This window comes from Microcaecilia unicolor, chromosome 13, assembly GCF_901765095.1.
Source record: "Microcaecilia unicolor chromosome 13, aMicUni1.1, whole genome shotgun sequence".
NCBI classification, from domain to species: Eukaryota; Metazoa; Chordata; class Amphibia; order Gymnophiona; family Siphonopidae; genus Microcaecilia; species Microcaecilia unicolor.
Genome location: NC_044043.1, coordinates 63,182,009 through 63,196,380, shown reverse-complemented (window position 1 = coordinate 63,196,380; position 14,372 = coordinate 63,182,009). Strand labels below are relative to the sequence as shown.

The 14,372-nt window shown below is 46.2% G+C and overlaps 1 protein-coding gene across 2 annotated transcripts in view; it reads left to right on the top strand.

Annotated features, from left to right (window-relative positions):
• The window catches only part of CRK (CRK proto-oncogene, adaptor protein), a 74,818-nt gene that overhangs the window by 41,479 nt on the left and 18,967 nt on the right, over window positions 1–14,372 (top strand). The window contains exon 2 of one of the 2 annotated variants that reach the window (XM_030222488.1): window positions 5,113–5,645. In XM_030222488.1, coding sequence (XP_030078348.1) covers window positions 5,113–5,645 — 533 coding nt within the window. The remainder of the gene's footprint in view (window positions 1–5,112; window positions 5,646–14,372) is intronic. The other variant, XM_030222489.1, reaches the window with a different exon arrangement.

Here is a 14,372-nt window from a genome sequence, read left to right as displayed (position 1 = left end):
GAGTCGCTTTGAAAGACATGCAGGACCGGCGGCTTGAGTCCGCGCTGAAGCGGTCCTTTGAAATTGCGGGCCTTGCCTTGAGGGCGTCTATTTGCAGTTCCTATGCAGCCCGGGCATGTCTTTCCTGGCTGCAGCAGGCAGTGGAACAGCCCGCCGATGGTGCGGGCCCCCTTTCTGAGGTTGCCCTGCGGATGGAGTCGGCCCTGTCATTTTTGGCTGACGCCCTGTATGATCTGGTCAGAGCTTCGGCTAAACATATGTCTGTGGCGGTGTCCGCCCGCCGCCTTCTTTGGCTGTGGCATTGGGCGGCTGACATGGCTTCTAAGCAAAGACTGGTGAGGCTATCCTTTCGGGGCCTCCTGTTATTTGGAGAAGAAATGGAGAAGATTGTGAAAGACCTGGGGGAATATAAACCCCAGAGGTTACCTGAGGATAGGCCGAGGCCTTCTTCCAAGGGTTCTGTGTTTCCGTTCTCTTCCAGACCTTGCATCCGTGAAGCTCGAAGATATCGCCCGGGGCGCTCTGCTGGGCTTTCTCAACGTGCCCGTTTTCAGCAGAGGAACTCCTTTCGCTCGGACAAACGTTCCGCAGGGGCCGGTTCAAGGCCAGGAGTTCAGGGGTGTCCTCTACAATGATGGGATGCCGGTCCACTCCTCCTTGCCTGCAATAGGAGGACGTCTTTCCCTCTTTCTAGAGGAGTGGACCAAGATTACCTCAGATCAGTGGGTCCTGGACCTGATCAGAGAAGGTTACCGACTGGTATTCGGTGCCCCGGTGAGAGACGTGTTTGTGGAGTCCCAATGTGGCACTGCTGTAAAACGGGTGGCGGTAGAAGAGATCTTTCAAGTCTTGCTGCACCTTGGAGCAGTGATCCCAGTGCCTCCCACCGAACGCGGCTGCGGCCCCTATTCCATTTATTTTGTTGTGCCTCGAAAAGGCGGGTCTTTCAGGCAGATCCTCGACTTACGAAGAGTAAATGAGGCTCTCAGAGTACGACATTTTCGCATGGAAACCCTGTGCTTTGTCATTGCGGCGGTACAGCCAGGAGTGTTTCTCACATCTCTGGACCTAAAAGAAGCGTATTTGCACATTCCTATCTGGCCTCCACACCAGCGGTTCCTCCGCTGTGCAGTGTTGAGAAAGCATTTCCAGTTTCAGGCCTTGCCTTTCGGCCTAGCCACAGCTCCCCGTACCTTTTCCAAGGTAATGGTGGTAGTAGCTGCCTGTCTCAGGCGAGAGGGTATCAGAGTTCACCCTTATCTCGACGACTGGCTCATCAGAGCGGACTCGGCAACCGAGAGTCGTCTTGCCACAGCCAGAGTGGTGGCGGTCCTGCAGGCGCTAGGCTGGGTGGTCAATTTACCCAAAAGTCACCTGACCCCCCCTCTCAGTCTCTCGAGTATTTGGGGGTCCGGTTCGACACGGCATCGGAGTTGGTCTTTCTCCCCGACCAAAGGCAGTGCAAGCTTCAGAATCAGGTCCGTCTGCTCCTGCGGATGCCTCGCCTTCGAGCTTGGGACCTTGTCCACCTGCTGGGGTCGATGACGGCCACCTTGGAGGTGGTGCCTCGGGCAAGAGCGCATATGAGGCCCCTGCAGATAGCCCTGCTTCAACAATGGTCTCCGACGTCCCAGGAATATCAACGCAGACTAACGTTGCTCCCTGCGGTCCAGCTCAGTATGGAGTGGTGGCTCTCCGACAGGATGCTGCGCCAAGGAATGCCTCTTGCGCTTCCTTCTTGGTGCCTGGTGATAACAGATGCCAACAAAAAAGAAAAAAGTGGAAAAACACAACTTCAAGAGATCAATCCGAGACAGGGGGTGAGATGCTCCAGGAAAACTTTATTAGGGACTCTACACGGTCCGTGTTTCGGCTTTTAAAAAAGCCTTCATCAGGGGTCTATAAAATAACATAACACATATATAATTAAGATCAAATCAAATATATAACACCAAATATAAAAACTAAATGTAAAAACACGTAATGTGAAAAATACCTAATATAAAACATTATTAAACATTATTAATGTGAATCAAATCCTCTAACTTAGAATTTAATCAATACAAATACTATTACTATATCATCAGACAAGCATCATAGAAATCAAATGGTAAATAAATAATATATAATTTGATTAGCATTATAGAAACATATTTCAAAAGGTAATATATCTATATCACAGGCTTATAATATCATCCCATGAGTCAATAGATGATTATATATGTGTTATGTTATTTTATAGACCCCTGATGAAGGCTTTTTTAAAAGCCGAAACACGGACCGTGTAGGGTCCCTAATAAAGTTTTCCTGGAGCATCTCACCCCCTGTCTCGGATTGATCTCTTGAAGTTGTGTTTTTCCACTTTTTTCTTTTTTGTTGAACTTTTGTGGAAACTTCGAACCCCTTTTTGTGCCTGCGATAACAGATGCCAGCCTTCTAGGCTGGGGCGCGCATTGCCAGGGAAGCTATGCTCAGGGTCTGTGGATACCCGTGGAAGCGGAGTGGTCCATCAATCGCTTGGAACTGAGAGCGATATTCCAGGTTCTTATGGCCTTTCAAAAGACTCTGAAGGGGCTTGCTGTCCGGGTTCTGTCAGACAACACGACAGCGGTGGCATACATAAATCGTCAGGACGGCACTCAGTGCAGGACCCTGGCCGCGGAGGCCGCTCAGATTTGCCACTGGGCCGACCTCCACCTGCAGCTTCTGTCAGCAGCTCACATAGCAGGTCAGGGCAACGTGCAAGCCGATTTTCTCAGCAGGCATCAAATCGACCCGGTGGAATGGAAACTGGCAAAAGAAGTTTTTCTTCAGATTTGTGCCAAATGGGGGACTCCCAGTATGGATCTAATGGCGTCGTGCAAGCGTCAAAGTACCTCGCTTTTTCAGCAGCAGGAGAGATCCGCACTCGGCGGGATTGGATGCTCTGGCTCAACCCTGGCCCTCGGGCCTCCTGTATGTGTTCCCTCCTTGGCCCTTGATAGGTCGAGTCCTACTGCGGATTCGACAGCACCGAGGTCTGGTGATTTTCATTCCTCCAGATTGGCCAAGGCGTCCGTAGTATGTGGATCTCCTCCGGATGTTGGTGGACGCTCCAGGGCATTTGCCCCTGGTGCCGAACCTGTTGGTTCAGGGTCCGGTGTCTATGGAGGATCCCTGCCGATTTGGTCTTACGGCTGAGAGACAAGGGCTACTCTGACAAGGTCATCTCCACTCTCTTGCAGGCCCGCAAGCCATCCACCTCTGCAGCTTATGCTCGGATCTGGCACAGATTTGAGGCGTGGGGTGTTTCAAAGGCGATCACACCCATGCGAGGTACTGTCTCAATTGTGCTGAACATTTTGCAGGAGGGTTTACAAAAAAGCCTGTCTTACAATTCCCTGCGGGTGCAAGTGGCAGCATTATCATGCTATCGAGGGAAAGTCCGCTGGTTTGTCCCTTGCTGCTCATCCGGACATTGCCAGATTTCTCAGAGGGGTGCTTAGGCTCCGTCCTCCTGTCCGGTTGCCCTGTCCGGCCTGGAACCTGGGGCTAGTGTTCAAGGCTCTTCAGTGTTCACCCTTCGAGCCGCTTAAGCGAGCTTCGGAGAAGGATGTGACTCTCAAGACAGTCTTTTTGGTGGCCATGATGTCGGCTAGACGCGTGTCTGAGCTGCAGGTGCTGTGCTGTCGGGACCCTTTTCTGCAATTCTCGGAGTCTGGAGTAACGGTACGTACAGTGCTTTCCTTCCTGCCTAAGGTGGTTTCAGCGTTTTCACCTGAACCAGCCCGTTTTTCTTCCTTCCTTTTCTAGGGAAGCGTTCCCGGACTGCTTTGGACAGTTACATCTTCTGGATGTCCGCACGGTGCTGTTGCAGTATCTACAGATGTCAAATGACTTCAGGACTTCTGATCGCCTTTTTGTCTTGTTGTCAGGTCCTCGGCGTGGAGACCCGGCGTCTAAGGCCACTATAGCCCATTGGCTCAAGGAAGTCATTTTTGCTGCATATCTGCTTTCAGGTCGGTCTCCGCCTGAAGCGTTTAAGGCGCATTCCACGAGAGCCATCTCCTCCTTGGGTGCACTCTCTCTTCAAGAGATCTGTAGTGCGGCTACTTGGGCTTCTCAGCTCTCTTTTGCCCGGCATTACAGGTTGTAGCAGCGAAGGAGGACGCTGTTTTTGGAGCTCAAGTTTTGGCTCGTGGTGTGGCCTGTTCCCACCCTAAGTAGGGATTGCTTTTGTACATCCCATCAGTTAATGGATTCATCTGCTGCTGATGACAAGGAAGGGAAAATTAGGGTCTTACCTTGATAATTTTCTTTCCTTTTAGTCACAGCAGATGAATCCATGATCCCTCCCTTTCTGACTTTTTTTGTTCAGATCTTTCATGCAGATATAAATCTCATTGGGAGAAGTTGGAAAACAGTAATCAGAATTTCTGCATGATGTTCTACTATAGGAGGTTGAGATAGTCCCTCCTTTGATACTACTGTTTTGGGGCGATTGTTCGCTGTGAGGAAAGTTTGTTATTATACCTTTATGGTTCACTCTGCTTTGGAAATCTCAAATACTGAAGGCAGTTGGGGCTAGCCGTCCTAGAGGCACTATGGTCTTTCAGTGTTCTCTATCTCCACCTGCTGGTAGGCGGATACAACCCATCAGTTAATGGATTCATCTGCTGTGACTAAAGGAAAGAAAATTACCAAGGTAAGAACCTAATTTTCCCATATCTCCCCTGCTTATCTCTAACTGGAGTTCTCCGTAGACAACGAGAATGCAACTACGCTTTCCCTCCTGCCTTCTCTTCCAACTATAAATCAACAGTTAATACGGACTGATCAGAGGAAGGCATCCTTCATGTATAGGAACATCCGTGCTTGCTCGGAGAAGCCTCAAAGGGCTTCTGTGAGCTAGATGAGTGCACTAGCACTCCAGATCATCAGGTAACGTAACCATATAGTGTGGATGCATTCCCCTATTGTCTATGGAGAATCCCTGTTACAGGTAAGCAACTCCACTTTGTTTATGTATTTGTATTAGTGGACTGAGCCAAACAAATGGAAATGCTTTTGAAAATTGAATATGTATTTTGTAGCTTTTCTTCCTTTACTAACATCCTGCTTTTCTTATTTTAGGGTTGAATCCTTCCAGATTCCGAATAGGGGATCAGGAATTTGAGTCATTACCTGCTTTGCTGGAATTTTATAAAATACATTACTTGGACACTACAACCTTGATAGAACCTGTATCCAAATCGAAACAACATGGTGTTATTCTGAGGCAGGAAGAAGCAGAGTATGTGCGAGCTCTTTTTGACTTTAATGGCAATGATGAAGAAGATCTACCATTTAAGAAGGGAGACATCCTAAGGATCCGGGATAAACCTGAGGAGCAATGGTGGAATGCAGAGGACAGCGAAGGAAAGAGAGGGATGATACCTGTGCCTTATGTCGAGAAATGCAGGCCTGCCTCTGCTTCAGTACCAGCTCTGATTGGAGGTAACCAGGAAAATTCCCACCCCCAGCCACTGGGTGGGCAGGAGCCAGGGCCCTATGCCCAGCCCAGCGTCAACACTCCGCTCCCTAACCTCCAGAATGGGCCTATTTATGCCAGGGTTATCCAGAAGCGAGTCCCTAATGCCTACGACAAGACGGCCTTGGCTTTGGAGGTATATAATGGAAGGAAAGAGATCTTGAAAAGGATGCTCCCTTTCAAATGCAATTTAGCATTTCAGGGGTTCAATGGTGAAATGTTTATTTTTTTCCTCTTGGTTCTGAAATAATAAGCATATTTCAAGTGCTTTAGTGTATTGTGTTAATGTTCTTATTTAACACATTAGCCTACAAGGTGCATCAGTTTCTTTCTTTTGTATGATGGAAGACCAGACATAACTACTGAATTTGGCTTGCCTTCATTCAGTGGCTGTTATTCCTGTTCAGTTTACTTTATTTCCCTATGCTTTAAATTTATCCAGTTATAATTGGGTAATTAAATTAGTCCTTTTTTTTTCTTTTTGGAAAGCATAATAGAATGTTCTAGTGAAAAAGCTACTTGCATTCAGACAAAACTGTCTCTGGAGTAATATGAGCATGTTGGGAACTATTTGGATGAAATTTGTTGCATAAATTTAGTTAGTATATTGATTTACTGATTTGTGTTAAAATATAAAGTAGTATGGCTATTGTTCCTTGATCTTCCAGTCTCTCGCTGCAGACACTAATGATGTGGTTCTTCTTTTCAGTGTGTATGTGCTTCATTACTGGTTTTTGTCTTTTATTGGATAAATTGGTATACCACCTTTAAGAATGAAATCCCCAGCTCCAATTATAAAAGTGAGAACATCGGTTTACTATTGTTGAAAATGATAAAAAATAGGCTGATGGTGCTACAACCTCCATGATACTCCTCCATTGGTTGGCAAGGACAGCCAAACAGTCTCTGCTGTATCTACACTTGACTACACTACCTTTCTAATATGTCTCTATCTGACTTGCTTTGAGAGATCTAAAGATGGTGATTTGCTGTGCCGCACAGAAAACATAAGCCCTGGCACTGACCCCACCAACATACTTGTGATGAGTGAGTTGTCTGCTTCCTCCTTGTTCATTTATAAGTAGGAGATGAGGAATACTTTGAAGGGAAATAATCAGTGTTTTATTGTCGAATTGTACATTTTTGTAGTCTTACTACAGCTTTTTAACAAGTTAAACTTCTATAACACAAACTGCTAAATTCCTTTCGCAACTGAACCTACATATACAGATAGTGTTGCATAAAAGCAAGAGTGTTGTATGTGCGCTTGATGCAAATAGGAGAAAATGAGGATTTTAGCATGCTTATAAACTACCAATAATATATGAAATTTTAATTTAACAGTGACATTAAAGTATCAAAACAGTTCTTCATTCAAGAAGATCTTACAGCAGCATACTTAATGTCTGTCTCATTTAATGCAGTATAACACATACAATACTTTCATTGCACATACGACACTTTTGCTTTCAGGCAACAATATGAGAACCCAAACCTCTTGGACGCAAGGTAGTCACTCTCTGGGGCAATATAACTTATTTTTTTCTCTTTTGTATGTAATATTCTGCTATCAGCAGCTTAAATAACATGTGCCTGATGCAAGTCATTTTAATGCTTGCAATGTTCTCTGGTCATTTATACAAACCTAATCATCAGAATTGTAATTTAACTTCATCACATATTCTAGAAAGAACAGATAAATCTTACCTTACATGCAGTGCGGGAAAACTGCTTTCATAAACCAGTGATTCCCAAACCTGTCTGGGGGTAACCCCAGCTAGTCAGGTTTTCAGGATATCCACAAATAATATTCATGAGATCAATTTGCATACACTGCTTCCTTAATATACAACTATCTCATACATATTCATTGGATATCCTGAAAACGTGACGCCACTGAGAATCATACAGAAGTGTATTGGCATGGTCAATATTTATTTTTACACCCGAAAGCTTACTGTACATAGTCTTTTGAGAATGTCAAAAACACCCACTCTGCTTATGAATATATCTGTACAGGTAACCAATGACAGTGTATATTTATGGTGACATTTGTTCTAGTATTATCTGTTGCCAAATTGCCAATGTAGAACCTCTTGGATCTTGCTTCCCTTTCCCCATTCTGACTGGAGTGGAAGTCGGAACCTTTACTTACTGGTCCTGATGTATCTCTTTTCAGAAATTTTCCACTAAATTAAGCCTCAACAAATTTTCATTAAATCTAGGAGTCAACACATGAGACCTCATTCCCTCACCCCTCCAACATTGCCTCCTGTCAGGTTTGGGGTGGTGGTCACCTCCCAGATCAGCAACTGATTTTACTAAGGCTGTCTTTCTGTTCTATGTCTGTGGGCAAGGAAACTTCTGTAAATCAGTCCCTTGAGGTGTCTCTGCAAATCGCTGTCAGATGCCCACAGTCTCCCCTCCCCTCCGCAAAGCAGTTGCACTGTTTCACATATCATCCTGGCCTGGGTCCCCAACCGTATCTCATCTCTATATATGTCTTCTCCTCCAAGCCTGCACTCAGTTTCTCTCATATCCAGCCTTCACTCTGCATCTGTGTCTCATTAGCTGCCTGAGAACGACAGATAAATGTGCTTGGTAGTTTGCCACCTAGTTCCCTTGCATTAATATGTACAGAGCTTCCTCAGCCTTAGAAAACTGTCTCTCTCATTTCCGCACCATGATTTAGCTCTGTGTAAGCTTGTGCCATGGAGGGCAGAAGATCAGGGTGGTCTTGTAGTTTCAAGTCCCACGTGTTCCTGAATCTGCTTGAGTAGTAAGAGGAAGTGGAGGCCTGCTCACTTGACCCATAGCCCCCCACTCCTTCTGGCATACTGCTCGCTCGCAGAATGTTTGGCTGATCCACATTATTTGAGCTTCTGAGAACAAAAGCGGGTCAAGTCCACTTTGTTACAATGGGAGGTATTGGCCATCCTAAGTTTCGAGGTATACATTTCCTTAAAAAGAGCAAGAAATGCCTGAATCAGCTTTAATCTGTATTTCCTTAGCCTCAGCAGCAGATGAATCCAGGAACTGGTGGGTTGTATTTGCTTACCAGCAGGTGGAGATAGAGAACACTGAAGACAAAGCAGTGACCCTGGACATCCAGCTCCTTACCACTTCAGTATATCTCTATATCCAGCAGGTGGTGGACAGATTTCTTCCAGCTTCTGGATTCTGCTTGGGGGCTCCTGGGCTTTGCTGCCAGGCTTGGGGGCGTGTGGCTGAGGGTGCCAACCTTGAGGACATAACTTGTTTGGCAGGTCCCTGTCCTACCCTGTCTTTCTTAGCTTCCCTCGGGACCGGCCCATTGAATGACGGATGGGTTGTGCACGCCTTCCAGCAGGTGGAGACTGAGAGCCCTTAAGTCTCATTCCTTATACTTCTCTATTTTTTCTGCTGTATTTCTCTTAGTTGGTTTCTAGCTCTTCTGTGCACCCGTTTATTAAAAAAAACAAATGGAAAGCCTGTTAGTTGGAGGCAGAGGTCTGGGGGTGCCAAACTTGGGTGACTGGGTCCCTCCCCCCATGTCCTCCATGGTATGGGTCTGAACTGTGTTTAAATTTAAAATAAAAAAAAAAAAAAAAGGCCAGCTCAGCAAGTAACTCAGCACAGAAAGACAACTTCCTTGTCATCAACAGCAGATGAATCCATTAACTGATGGGTTGTATCCGCCTACCAGCAGGTGGAGATAGAGAACACTGAAAGCACATGGTGTTCCTGGACGCCCAGCCCCCTCTGCGTTCAGTATATCTCTGTCTCCCAGCAGGTGTGGACGTCGCTTTCTCAGCTCCTGGATTTCTGCCTGTGGTGGCTCCTGTGCTTTGCCAGTAGAGCAGGGGGGTGTTCCTTAGCATCCCTCCGGACCGGCCCAGAATGTGACTGATGGGTTGTGTACGCCTTCCAGCAGGTGGAGACTGAGAAAAAAACTGTGACTGTAGCCAGCCAATAAGAGCCCTTGCCAGCTAGAGAAAGATCCAGTAATCTCAGTCTCCAGCAGGTGGAAGGTGGTGAGCCCTTCAGTCTCAGTCTTTTCTATACTTCTTTCTCTTTTGGTTAACTTTTAAGTATTGGTATGCCTTTTGTTCTGTGTCCCTGTGCATTTGTTTAAAAATAAAAAACAAAAAACCTGCTATTTGACGCCTGAAACCCCTGTGGGTCCCTCAGAGCCTTGGGGCTGCTGCACTCGGAACTAAGGCCGAGTCACTCCCCCCCTATCCTCCCTGGTGCTGGCTAATTGGACTTTGCTAGCTTGTTTTTGCCTGTTCAAAGCAAAATAAGAATTTCCTCAAGCGCCTCAAGGGGGGCGACTTTAGAGGATGGGAGAGGCAGCTACTGAATCTAAAAGATAAATATCTATGTGAATGAAAGCAGCGAGCCTCCCGGTCTGCTGGCTTGGCAGAGCCGTTTATGGGCAGTAAGAACAAGCAGGGCTGCTCCATAGCGATCAGATGTTTCTTGATCAGCTGTTTCTTGCCTTTTGTTTTACAATGTAGACAGAATCCGCCGCTGTTTCTGTCAGCGGTGCAGTTTAGGAGCGGCTGTATGTGTGTGCTGTTATGGCACGAGGTTTAATAAGGAGGACCAGGTTTCTGTTTTTTCTGTTTTTCTTTTCCTGTCGGCCCTGTCGAGCAGGGGTGTCTGAGTCTGTTGCCGTTGTTTTGTCGCTCGTTGCGCTTTCCTCTTCGGTTCCGATTTTCGGCGGGAACCGCCGCCATTTTGGAGATCAGATGTCAGCATTCTGAAGCAGAGAGCCTGGTGTTTTGTTTACGGGGCTGGAGCTTGCGGCTGAGTGGATTTTTAGCCGCCTTAGGTTTCTTTTATGGGCCACCCATAACGGGGAGGCCAGTTGAGTAAGTGTGGTCAGTTCCTAGCTGGTCATGCAGCGTTTTTCATAGTTTTTTCGGTAGAGGCACTACTGGTTATCATTTCTTTAGCGCTCCAAGGCATACACAGCGCTGTAAATGGCAGGCCCTGTGCAGTGCGATTGCAACCTTGGCAAAACAGCAAGGGGAACTTCTTTCCAATAAAGAAGGCAGAGCTCATGTCTCTAATTTCCCAACCAAAATATTTGGGATATCTTTTCAATCTGGGCTATATCTGTCACGGATTGCTTTAAGGCATGTTTGGCGGGGCGTCCTCATTGAAATAAATAAATATTAATAATATATGCATATATATATCTATATATATATATAGTTTCTATCTATATTGTTATTTCTGCTAGTGTTATGCAGCTGTGCAGGTGGCCACTTTTGTTGTAGTCGAATAGTGCTTCCCTTCCGCACAGCGGTTTATGTATGGTCAGACATTTGCAACTTTATTTTTTCCTGTCCCTCTCCGCCTCTCTCCTCCTCCCCACCTCTCCCGCCTTTTTATCCACTTCCTGGTGGGGTGACATTTTCTGGCATAAGAAGTTCTTAATGCAGTTTTCCAGCTTCAGTATATAATTTTTTCATATGACTTGCGTCCAATGCTGAGCCATGTCCAGACAGTCTGCAGGCATAGCACAGTGGTTGGAACACCCCCCTCTGTCCTTCGCAAGCTGGGCTCAATTCCCCCTTGGTGCTCTTTGAATGCAAGGGCAATTCAGGTAACCCTGCTCTTGCTCAGTTTCCAATTATTAACAGTTGTTAAGTAGCATTTGGAGATAAGTGCACAGCTGGCACTCACCTACTACTACTTTTTATCTGTTTCGGAGTCAGTTCTTCTCCCGAATTAGCCAAGTTATTCCAAAAAGGTAGGGCTTCGAGTCCTTTTTCTTGGCTGATCACATTCTTGCAATCAAAGCTGATGGGGAGTCTGAGAGCATATGTGTTGCTACTCTAGGCCAATCTGTAGGACCACCTGGTGTGCCATCCGGTCCTCAGCAATTCTCACATCTGCTTCCAGTCTATCCACTAAATTTCTACTTTAGTTTTAGCAGGTGAGCAATATTATACTGCAGCATTTTTCCAATTACATCTCTTGGGATTCTGATTTCTCTGGAAGTTATTTGCAACAGGTCACCTAAAGTTTAGGTGCTGGTTTGAGGCAATTTCAGGAGTTATACCTCTTACAGCGTTCTAGTAGTGGTCGGCTTTTGTGTCTTCCTGCTGTCAGATACTTCTCCATTGCTTCTCCTGTTCTGGGCAATGCAAGGGTGCAAGCACAGACGCTGCTTCTTGTAGGCGCTCGCTTGGTTTCATTTCAAGAGAGGTGAGTCTACCCTTTGGATGGCTGGGTATTGCAGTTATGCGTTAGGGTACGCATATCACATGGCTCAGGAATTTCGTTCCGGTGTTCGCATCAGACTCGTGGCTGTCAGAGAAGCTCTCTGCCAGCATCTGGACCTTTGAGCAATTTCTTTCCCTTGGGCACTCCAGTACCAAGGTCGTGCCTCCATTTTCTCTCCAATTTTAGATCTCATGCCGGTCGGTCAAGACCTCTAGCTGCCCTGTTTCGAAGGGGAACTTGGTGGCTTGTCATTGTCCCAGGGCGGTCATGGGATTTTTTCTGACTTCTCTCATTTCTTTCAGAAGTTGGCTATTCCATTCCTATTCGTCCTGAACATATTTGTTTCCTTCGTTTACCAAACTCATGGTAGTTGTAGAGGCGGCTCTCTCAGTGAAGAGCATTTTATTGCATTTTCAATTGAACGATTGGTTGTTCTGGGCGAAGTCTTGCCGCAAGAGTCTTCTGGTGACAGCTTGGGGGGGCAGAATTCTTGCAGCACCGACTTGGAGTAGTCGTTCCGCGTAGAATCTGTCTTCTACTCTCTTAGTAGATTATCTGAGCGTTAGGTTCTCTATAAGCCGGAGTCGAGTGTTTTCTGTCGACTTCAGTCCTCCGGCTCCAGTCTAAACTCCGTCTCTCCGAGCAGACTTTGACTCCATCGGAAAGAGATTGTTTCTTCAGGTTTCTGGGGAACCAGGGCGGTACAGATCGAGTCGGTGCCTTGCGCTAGGATTCTCCTGGAGTCTCTTCAGAGGGCGCAACTGCCCAGATGTTTATCTCAGAAGGTTTCCCTTCATCAGTATTTGCTTCTTTTGTTCCAGGTCAAGTCCAGTCTACATGGCTGACTTTGACGTTTTAGTTTGACCAGAGGTATGCATTTGGATCAGCTCTGTTAGTCTCCTTGGCCGGGGAGCTCATTTTCAGAAGCAGTTTGTTCAGAGTCTCTGTCTCTTCAGAAGACATTCTTATCAATTAGACCAGTTGGGGACCAGAGCGCTTCATCTGGAGCTATTCTGGCAGGCCGCGTAGTTCGGGTAATCTCGGGCTTTCTCAGCGGTCGTATATTTATCATCCCACAAAGCGCAATGACGATTATTCTGGCAGGCCGCGTAGTTCGGGTAATCTCGGGCTTTCTCAGCGGTCGTATATTTATCATCCCACAAAGCGCAATGACGACTGTGCCATTGCAGCGAAGGCCGTTGCTATTGTTTCAAGGGCCGCATGCTCATCTGGTAACTCAGCGGCTTATGTGGCAGGGGTCCTCAATGTTCAGGTACATTTTCTCTGTCATCTCAGGCTCGTTTTCAGACGGTGTTCGCCATCCTAAGTGGGCTTGCGGCTGTTTCTAGATTGTTGGGGCTCTCCCAAGTTGGATCGGTTTGCCTCTGTTAGCAATGCAATTTTCCTCTGTGTTTTTTTTTTTTTTTCCATCATTGTGAGGATTACATAGCGCAGGGCGTGGACATTCTTCCACTCTGCTAGTCAGCCGGTTTGAGGTATGCGTGTCCTCCTTGTCTTCTGATATGGTATCTTCTTTTAGAAGGACATGGCGCACAGACGACGTCTACTTTTGGGGTCACTGGTATGATCTCGAAGATCTTAGTATGCTGGTTTTCAACGTCTTCTGGGGGACCTTTCTTTCAGGCTTCTGGTCCAGCGGGGTTTTTTTCCTTTCACAGGGTCCTGTCATTCATCCGATTCCGGATGTATACTGTATTGCGGCCTGGCTCTTGAATGGGCCAAGTTGTTTAAGAAAGGTTATTTTTCTTAGCTCATTGCTTCTTTGTTTGATGAATGCACTTCTTTGATTGATGAGCACACTTGGAGGATATTTGAGGGCAGGCTACGGTTCTTGCGCCAACCTCCTTTTCGTGCTTCCATCACGTATTGTTCCAATTTTGTAGATGGGCTTGATTTCAGGTCTTCTTTTGGCTTCTTTTAAGGTGCAGGTTGCGTTTTTTCTCGTCCTTTTGGGATGTTATTCAGCGGAGGTCTTTAGCTAGTTTTCTAGCGGTGGTGCATTTTTTTGAGCGCATCTTAGCTTCTTCTTTTTCCTTAGCTTTGTTCTTTCCCTCGTTGGGGTCTGAATTTGGGGCTTACAGTTTTTACTAAGCTTCTCTTCAAGCCTTTATCGTCCTGTCCTCTGAAAGACTTGTCTTAATATACAATATATATTTCTCCTGGCCGTTGCTTTCACTAGGCATGTTTTGGAGTGGCAGGCGTTGTTATGTACATAGCTTTTCTTGGACTTGTGTTTCGATCGCGTAGTGATCCGACCAGTTCCTTTCTTTCTTCCCGGAGTGGTATATTCCCTTTATGCTTCTTGGTTGGTGGTATTGCCTGGCTTACGTTCTTTTTGTGGCTCAGAGGAACGGCGACATTTGAGATCTTTCGCTGTCAAATGGGCGTTCCACCACTATTTTTTATTCTTCTGATTACATACGTCACTCTTATCATTTGTTCTGTTTAATGATAGGCGTACGGGGTTTCATGGCCTCTAACCCCTATTTTTCCTTGATGATTTTAACTACTGATTTCTGTAGTTATTCTTTTTTCGAGGAAACCTGTTTTAGAGCATGTTGAAGTGCATTCTGCAACAGGTCAGGTTGTCTTGTGGACAGAGTATAGTCTGGTGCCTCCACAA